Source organism: Artemia franciscana, chromosome 3 (genome assembly GCF_032884065.1).
Source record: "Artemia franciscana chromosome 3, ASM3288406v1, whole genome shotgun sequence".
NCBI classification, from domain to species: Eukaryota; Metazoa; Arthropoda; class Branchiopoda; order Anostraca; family Artemiidae; genus Artemia; species Artemia franciscana.
In genome coordinates this window covers 26,941,774-26,951,344 of record NC_088865.1, presented here as the reverse complement: position 1 = coordinate 26,951,344, position 9,571 = coordinate 26,941,774, and the positions used below count along the sequence as shown (strand labels likewise).

Sequence of the window (9,571 nt, the reverse complement as noted above, 5' to 3'; positions counted from 1 at the left end):
CTAATTACATATAGTTTATTGTCCTCATTTTTTTCCAATGGTTGCGCAATACGTTCTCTTATTTTTTTTTCAATTCAGAGGGGTTTTCTCGAACAAATAAATGGTTTACTCACAGAGGTCCCTTTATGTTCTTTATTAGCAAATTGTTTTGTAGAAAATACTGAAACAATAGCGTTAGATTCATATTTTTAAAACACAAATTTTAGGGGAGATATACAGATGACATAATTTCATTATGGAATTATGGGGAGCAGGAATTGAAAGGTTTTTTAAAACATCTTAATTTTTGGAGAGGTGATTTAAAATTTACAGAATTCAGACATATAGATCCCATTTTTATAATGAAGATCCGAGATGTGCTTTTTGTGGAAAAAAGGAAACGTTCGAGCATCTTTTATTTGAATGTGCGGGAATAGAAGGCAGGAGGAATGATATTAGACAATTTATTAGGGAAAAAAGAATTTGACAGAATAGTGACATACTAAGTGGAGCAGGCTTGAACAGTGACTGTGCTGATAAGTTGATACGCAAGTTTTTAAAGGATATTAATCGGACAAATCTTATATAAACCAAGTGGTATAGTGATTATAGCATAAGAAGCCTCCCTGAGTCCTTGCAGGAAGAGAGGAGGAACCATCCATGTCAATTCAATTCATTAGCAATCTACGTTTTGAGATAAATAGGAACCTTGTTCTCATTCTTTGACCTTAAAGATAGAGTTTTAAGCACAGGGCGATAAAAAAAATAGTTTTGTTAAATATAAAAATCAGAAACATCTTTAACAATGGTGAACATATTGAATTATATGATAAATCCCAGGGCTGTTATTTTTCACTTAATCAAAACACTGCGGAGGGCATAACTAACCAAAATAAGACCATCACCCACTTTTTTGTAATACAAGGATTTTGAATTAGTCAGAAAAGCTTTATTTAGGAATCAAGTTGAATTCAAGACTTTTAAACGTGGTAAAACGTATATATTATGAATGAGAGAAAAAAGGAATTTTGAATGAGCAACTAGTCAAGCAGATATGGTTTAGTCCCCGAGTACAGTGTCTGACCCTTTACAATCTTCACTGCTCTGAGCTAATTGTGTTTGAGCTGCGACTTTTAGCGAGTGACAGCTCATTTGAAAGATCTCATCTGTCTGATGATAGCACTCAATGTTTCGAGATGAATAGGAGCCATGTTCTGATTCTTTGACCTTAAATACGGAATTTTAACCCTGGGAGATAAAAATGTTTTTGTAATGAACAAAAAAAAAGTATTGAATTTTATGATAAATACATGGATTATTGTTTTGCACTTAATGACAACACTGTATAGGGCTTTAAAAGCCCAAGTCCCAGAAACGCCATCACTCGCTTTTTTTTATAAGACATGGATTTTGACTGTGTCAGAAGAACTTTATTTAAGAACAAAATTGAATTCAAGAATTTTAAACGCTGCAAAATGTATGTATTATAAGTCAGAGAAAAGGGGGCTTTCAAATAAGCTACTAGTCAAGCAGATATGGGCTTAGTCCCAAAAATAGTATCTAAAACCCTGTAAATCTCCTCTGCTCTGAACTAATTGTGTTAAAGTATTTTTAACAGTTTTTTAGGCAATAGGAGACATGATATGGCAATATTGTAATATGAATGATTTGAAAGATTTGGCAAACCGCGAAGGGTGTTTTCTTCAAAATATGGCATTACTGAACACAGGGCGATGACCAGGGTGACGGACGATGGGCTATTACTTCAGGGTGGGGATTTACAAGTGTCCAAAGGATTTTTATATTTTGCGATTGTGAGGACCCGCTGGTCGTGAAAGGGTTATGAAACTGATAGAATCTTTAGATGAAAGTTTTAATTTTACGTTCAAATAAATGCAATTTTCATAATCACGGTGATATAATACCCTATTCTAGACATCAATTTTGTTGTTGTACACGTTTACATAGATACACGAATTTCATATCCTTAAAACCAACCTAAACATAAAAAAAAAACTAAGTTTTATTTCAAATAAAAATGATTTTCATAATCAACGTGATCTGTTACCCTATTCTAAAATTTGTTGCTGTATGCCTACATATGTATATATGTGGGAAAACGAATTTAACACCCTCAAAATCAACCTTAACCCCAACTTTTTTTTCTTATGAAACTACCAGATGAGTAAACTTTGTATTTTTGGAATCATTGTATATTTCTGGGTCAGTTACTCTAAGAATCACTTCCGGACTATATGGAAAATTTATACATTTAGTCTGTTATTCTCTGCAGATCATGCGATGACTTATTGATCTTAAGACAACATTCTTGTTCTTTCCGTGTAGGAATTAAGTTGAAACAATTAGTGGTAAGAACTGTTTTAAATTACCCCGTATACTAAAGTGTTCCCCCCTCCTCAATACCTCACACTTTGCAATAAAAATTGATATTTGTCCTAATTTTTTAAGAACGGCTCCTGAAACAAAAGGGTCGTTCAATTAGAATAAGAAGTTTTATAGAAGTGCTAAAATTTTTATCGTAAAGAACAGGGTATTGAGGAGTGGGGCAACCCCTTCATACAAAGAATGATTTCTGTGTGCATAATTCTTTCTAATGAAGGGTAACATACTGCTGGGGATTGTTCTCATCGTCAAACCATCTAGGGCCAAACAAAAAAAATCGTCCCTGAATGACCTGGAAGGTATTGTAAGAAAATTTAAGGGAAATAGGAACTTCTTGGGACGGTGCAAAGAGAGCCCTTAAATACATTGGGATGGAGGAGGAGTATGCATAGTTTTGTTGGCCTAATGCCACTTGGTACTGTAGGAAGTTGCTAGTAGTAGTAGAAGTAATAGTATTTTATGCATATACTGTGAAGTCCTCGGGACACTTAATACCCCTGAAGGAAGTAAGTTTGGTCTAAAGATATGAATCCCGAAACAGGTACTTTAATTTTCATCAATTTTGTATGTTTTTCATCTTTTTTATTCGTCCCGACATCCCCCCCTCCACCCCAAAAGAAAGAAAATTACTTGTACGTAGCTGAGATTGTAACCATTTATTTTGGAAACCATAGGAATAAAATGCCAAAACTGCTTCCCTTAGAAATGGATCCCAATTGGATAATAATTTTATTGCGTCTAAAAAAAGCAAAGTTAAATGCTTTTATTTTATCTCTTAATCTAAAGTATGAAGTGAATTATTCCTTAAATATTAAAATTCGCATTGTAAATTTAAACCATACCTTTAAATTCTGTCACGTTTCTTAATTGAAGAAACAAAAAGTGTACTTTGCAATATCCAAATTCCGATTAGGAAATAAAGCGTTTGTATTTCAATTCTAGAATATATTATGCAAAATAGTTCTTTATACGTTGACTTCAACTATAGATCCAACATGCTTTATTCTAGTTGTCAAGTTTACGTTTATGTATTGATTTGGTATCCATACAGAATTCCTTCATGAAATGGTGAAAACTTGGAGCAAGAACACATTTTGGCAGGTAATTACTTTTGGTATTCAAAAATACTGCCAGAACTCTCAATTTACGATCTTCTGAGCTCCTTCCAATGATGGAACATGGCTCGCAGTGGCGTTAAAGTGCCCCTGAAGCCTAGCTACGAACAATGGGCCTTGTAAGTAATTTTCTGTCATTGCCCCTAGGGTTGTGCAACTTCGACCTAGGTGGCATAGCAACCAGACCTTTTGACGTTTCTGAACAAAATTGCTATCTCAAAATTTCAATCCAATAAGATAAAGGGCTACGGAGAGCTCGGTAGCTGAAAAGGACACGGTGAGAACACTAGAAACCCATCAAATACTGTCAGCTGTTAAAATTAAATAAATAAAAAGTATTTTTTTAACTGAAAGTAAGGAGCGACATTAAAACTTAAAACGAACAGAAATTACTTCGCATATGAAAGAGGCTGGTCCCTCCTCAATGCCCCGCTCTTTACGCTAAAGTTTGACACTTTCTCTCAACTCTACTTTTTAAAACAGTAGAAAACTATAACGTAAAGAGCGGGGCGTTGAGGAGGGACCAGCCCCTTTCATATGCGAAGTAATTTCTGTTCGTTTTAAGTTTTAATGTCGCTCCTTACTTTCAGTTTAAAAAAACTTGTTTTGTTTTTTTATTTAATTTCTGAACGTTTTTGAATTAATGCATGTTTTGATTTTGGCTCTCCGCAGATGAATAATTAAAACGAAATCTGCTAAATGGCTAAATGGCTTTCTCATAGTTTTGATCGAATGATTTAGGGAAAAAAGTAGCGGTGGAGGAGGCCTAGTCGCCCCCCCCCCAATTTTTAGGTTACTTGAAAAGGCAACTAGAACATTTAATTTTTTTACAAACGTTTTTACTAGTAAAAGATAAACGTAACTTACAAATTAGATTAAATAACGAACTTTTATATTTTTATTACGTGCATGAGGGGGTTTACCCCCTCAGTAGTACCTCGCTCTTTACAACAAAGCTTAAGTTTTGTCCCAATTCCTTAAGAATGACCCCTGAATCACAAAGGCCGTAGAATAAATAGTTGAAATTACTAAAAATACTTTAGCGTAAAGAGTGAGGTATTGAGGAGGGGACGAGTCTCCTCATATGCACATTAATTTTTGTTCGTTTGAATGCTGCTCCTTACTTTCAGATGAAAAAACTTTTTCATATTTATTTTTTATTGTTTTTTTTAAATAATGCTAGAAAATACTGCGCTCCCTTCATGGAAATTTTCTTCCCCCATGACAAATTACTCCATGGAAAGTTCCCCCACATATCCCCCTCTTCTCAACAACTCCCCCCCAACCAAAAAACTCCCTCTGAAGACGTCTGTACACTTCCCAATAACCATTACTATATGTAAGCACAGGTCAAAGTTTGTAACTTGTAGCCCCTCCCTGTGGGGGAGTAAGTCGTCCTATAAGACATAATTATAAGATTTTTCGACTATGTTGAATCAAATGGCTATCTCAGAATTTTGATCCGATGACTTTGGGAAAATGATTAGCGTGGGAGGGAGCCTAGGTGCCCTCCAATTTTTTGGTCACTTAAAAAGGGCACTAGAACTTTTTATTTCCGTTAGAATGAGCCCTCTTGCAACATTCTAGGATCACTGGGTCGATACGATCACCCCTGGGGAAAAAAACAAAAAAACAAAAAACAAACAAACAAACAAATAAACACGTATCCGTGATCTGCCTTCTGGCAAAAAATAAAAAATTCCACATTTTTATAGATAGGAGCTTGAAACTTCTACCGAATTGTTCTCTGATACGCTGAATCTGATGGTGTGATTTTCGTTAAGATTTTATGACTTTTAGGGGGTGTTTCCGCCAATTTTCTAAAATAAGGCACATTTTTCTCAGGCTCGTAACTTTTGATGGGTAAGACTAAACTTGATTAAACTTATAAATTTAAAATCAGCATTAAAATGCAATTCTTTTGATGTAGCTATTGCTAACAAAATTCCGTTTTTTAGAGTTTTGGTTACTATTGAGCCGTGTCGCTCCTTACGACAGTTCGTTACCAGGAACTGTTTGATGAGTACTAGAAATTTTTCCAATCGAATGAGCCTTCTATCAAACTTTTACGGATATTTTCTCTATAAGCAAGGGCTGGGGATAAAAGTATTGGCCTAAAAGCATTTTTGGTTTTTCTTGGGCACCGTTTTACTATTTTCATAAGTGAGCAATAATTGTGTATGTATGTACGTTCTCAAAAACGGCTCCATATTAGTATCTTGGGATGTTCTCGTATAATAAAACGAATCTATATGTTACTGGGAACCCAGCGGATTCAACGCCGGGTCCATGCACATGGCACATGGCAGGCTTCTATACACGGATTCTCATTGTTGCTTGTCTTCTAAACACAGACAATTTGAACCTTTTCTTTATGTTGTGATGTCCGAATGGACCGTAAAATAGAAGTAGTGCCTTTATAGAATTACAGTTTTTTTATTGGACCTTCAATTTTGGCCTCGACTTGTCCTTTGTTATTATGAAAGACAAATCGCCGAACCTTTGTTTCTTTTAATTGTTCAGGTGGTGGGACAAAAACTTTTTCTTTTGTCTCTAGCTTGTCTTTTGTCATTATTAAAGACATATCTCCGAACCTTTGTTTTATTTTAATTGTTCAGGTGGTGGGAAATAAACTTCTTCAATCGGTATTTTTTTTTCCTGTAGCAAAACTCCTATATTGGTTTTTGTTTCCATAAAAGCGCTTGTTTTTTATATTCATACAAACATAGGGGAATATTATCAGTTGGTTTAGTTGTACTAGTCTTATCAATGTATACTAAATATACTGTGAAGCAATAATTTTTTTGTTTTAAGTTTTAACTCCGTTTTTTACTTCCCTCAGAAAAAATTATAATTTTAAAATAATCTAATCCGAGTCAGATGCTTACACTATGAACACAATACAAGAGTCAATACAGGATTTGATAAAAAAAAAAAATTATGGCACTTGGTATTAATATACCAAGTAATTCGCAAAAACAATATACCTTGGTAATTCGCAAAAAAATAGAAAAAATGAAGTATTTTTAACTTATGAACGGGTGATTGGATCTTAATGAAATTTGATGTTTGAAATGATATTGTGTCTCAGAAATCTTATTTTAAATCCCGACCGGATCCGACGACATTGGGGCGAGTTGGAGGGGGGAAACTTAAAGTCCCGGTTTTGCTACTTTAGGCACTTCCAGATAAGCTAGGACGATGAAATTTGGCAAGCGTATCAGGGACCCAACCAGATTAAATTAGAAATAGTCTTTTTCCCGATTTGACCATCTGGGGGGGGGGGAGGCGGTTAATTCGGAAAAAATAGAAAAAATAAAGTATTTTTAACTTATGAGCGGGTGATTGGATCTTCATGAAATTTGATTTTTGGAATGATATTGTGTCTCAGAGCTTTTATCTGAAATCCCAACCGGATCTGTTGACATTGGGGGGATTTGGAGGGGGAGAACCTAAAATCTTGGAAAACACTTAGAGTGGAGGGATCGGGATGAAACTTGAAGGGAAAAATAAACGCAAGTCCCAGGTACATGATTGACATAATTGGAACTGATTCGCTCTCTTTCGGGTAGTTGGGGGGAGGAGTAATTCTTAAAAATTAGAAAAAATTAGGTATTTTCAACTTACGAACGGGTGATCGGATCTCAATGAAATTTGATGTTTAGAAGGATATCATGTCTTAGAGCTCTTATTTTAAATCCGACCGGATCTGGTGACATTGGGGGGCGTTGGGAGGGGGAACCCAAAAATTGGAAAACACTTAGAGTGGAGGGATCGGGATGAAACTTGGTGGAAAAAAAACACGAGTCCTAGATACATGATTGACATAACCAGAACGGATCCGCTCTCTTTGGGGTAGTTGGGGGGGGGGGGGTTAATTCTGAAAAATTCGAAAAAATGAGGTATTTTGAACTTACGAACGGGTGATTGGATCTCCATGAAATTTGATATTTAGAAGGATATCGTGTCTCAAAGCTCTTATTTTAAATCCTGACCGGATTTGTTGACTTTGGGGGAAGTTTGGGGTGGGGAAACCTAAAATGATGGAAAACGCTTAGATTGGAGGGATTGGGATGAAACTTGGTTGGAAAAATAATCAGAAGTCTTGCATACGTGATTTACATAATTGGAACGGATCCGCTCAATGGGGGGGGGGGGGAATTCTGAAAAAAAGAAAAAATGACGTATTTTTAACTTACGTAGGAGTGATCGGATCTTCATGAAACTTCATATTCAGAAGGACCTCGTAACTCAGATATCTTACTTTAAATCTCAACCGGATCAAGCGTAATTAGGGGGGGGGCAGTTGGGGGGACCGGAAATCTTAGAAAATACTTAAAGCGGTGAGATCAGGATGAAACTGGATGGGAAGAATAGAAACCTGTCTAAGATGCGTGACTGACATAACTGGACCGGATCTGCTCTCTTTGGTGGAATTGGTAGGGGGGGGGGGTAATTTTGAAAATTGAGGTATGGAGTGGAGGAATCGGGATGAAGCTTGGTGGATAGAATAAACAAATGTTCTTGATACGTGATTGACAGAATCGTACTGGATTCACTCAGGGGGTGCTGGGGGGAGGGGTTTAGTGATTTGGCGAGTTCGGTGCTTTGGACGTGCTAGGGCGATGAAAATTGGTAGGCGTGTCAGGGAACTGCACAATTTGACTTGATAAAGTCGTTTTCCCAGATTCGACCATCTAGGGGGCAAAAGGGAGAGGAAAAATTAGAAAAAATAGGGATTTATAACTTACGAGTGGGTGATCGGATCTTAATGAATTTGATATTTAGAAGGACTTTGTGACTCGGAGCTCTTATTTTAAATCTTGACCGGCATTAAGCTTCTTATTTTCCTTTTTAAATCAATATATTGATTCATAGAATTTTGTTAGAGCTCATACCATATGATCTCTGGGCTCTTAGCTCTTCTCGCCTCGTCACAAGTGCCATATGACCTCTTAGATCTTGTTTTATATAGAGTTCCGCTTACTACTTGTATGAGTCGCTCATTAATTATGGTTTATTATCAGAAGCCGTTTGACATATTATTCATTTCTTTAAATTGATGATGGAATGAGTAATTAAGAAGCTAATGGAACAGTGTCTCCTAATGAATTTTCAATAGACTATTCTTAGTTATATTTGCAAGGAGCTGTACTTTGATGAGTCTGTTTAGCGTAGTAGCTTCGTTAATTTACTTGTTTTAGCATAAACTGTGCTCACATTATTTTGCATGCGAACATCAGAAGTTTCAAAATGTGACACAAAATCCTCTTAAGTAAAGATTTTCAAAAATAATTTGGATATTTTTCAGCTATTTGTCGGCTCATGCGCTTCAATTGGCCCCTTTGCATTGGGATTTGACGATGGTTGGTCTGCACCTGCAACACCCAGTATTAGAAAAGATGTTACATTAAATGCTACTGATGATCAAATTGATTGGATAGGTAAACTTCCGTTTTTAGTTTGGTAAAACTTACCCTAGAGTTTAAGATAAGATAATATTTATTTTCAAAAGGCTATCACAAGTTCTAATAGAGCCGAATTCGCTTCATATGTCTAAAAAGAAAAAAGCAAAACAAAGAAACAACTAATACAGCAGAACAAAAGTAGAAGAAACACTAATCAAGCATAAAAATGGTTAAGAAAAATTTAACGCAAATGAAAAAGAAAAAAGTCAAAGTCCAAGAAATAAAATGAACTTTATGTGACTAAGGGCAAAAACAAAAAAAGAAAGACTGGGGGATAAAAAAAAATCCCAGGCTAAAAGAAAAACATCGCCGAATTTGCATTCAAGTCAAATTTTGTAAAATAAAGAAAAAAAACACTTAAAATAAAGTCAGAATAGCTGCTAAAATGAAATATTTACAATAATGAGAGGATTGTGCCGAAGACAAGGTCAAAAGTGAAATAGAAAAGGGGGTATTGATTTAAAATTTCAACTATGTGAGGGATGAGCGTTCTTCTTATCTTTCAGTGGAAACTCTTATTAGAAGAAGGTGAATCTTTCTTCAAACAAAATGTAGGGGGGGTGTACAGGGGGGAAGGGTAAATGATCACTGGGAAAAGAGAAGCAG

At 35.7% G+C, this 9,571-nt stretch overlaps 1 protein-coding gene across 1 annotated transcript in view; it reads left to right on the top strand.

Moving 5' to 3' along the window:
- The first annotated feature begins 3,398 nt into the window (after positions 1-3,398).
- The window catches only part of LOC136025511 (facilitated trehalose transporter Tret1-like), a 50,496-nt gene continuing 44,323 nt past the window's right edge, over positions 3,399-9,571 (top strand). The window contains exons 1-2 of the mRNA XM_065701541.1: positions 3,399-3,483; positions 8,809-8,941. Of these exons, the coding sequence (XP_065557613.1) occupies positions 3,448-3,483; positions 8,809-8,941 (169 nt within the window). The 5' untranslated portion in view covers positions 3,399-3,447. The remainder of the gene's footprint in view (positions 3,484-8,808; positions 8,942-9,571) is intronic.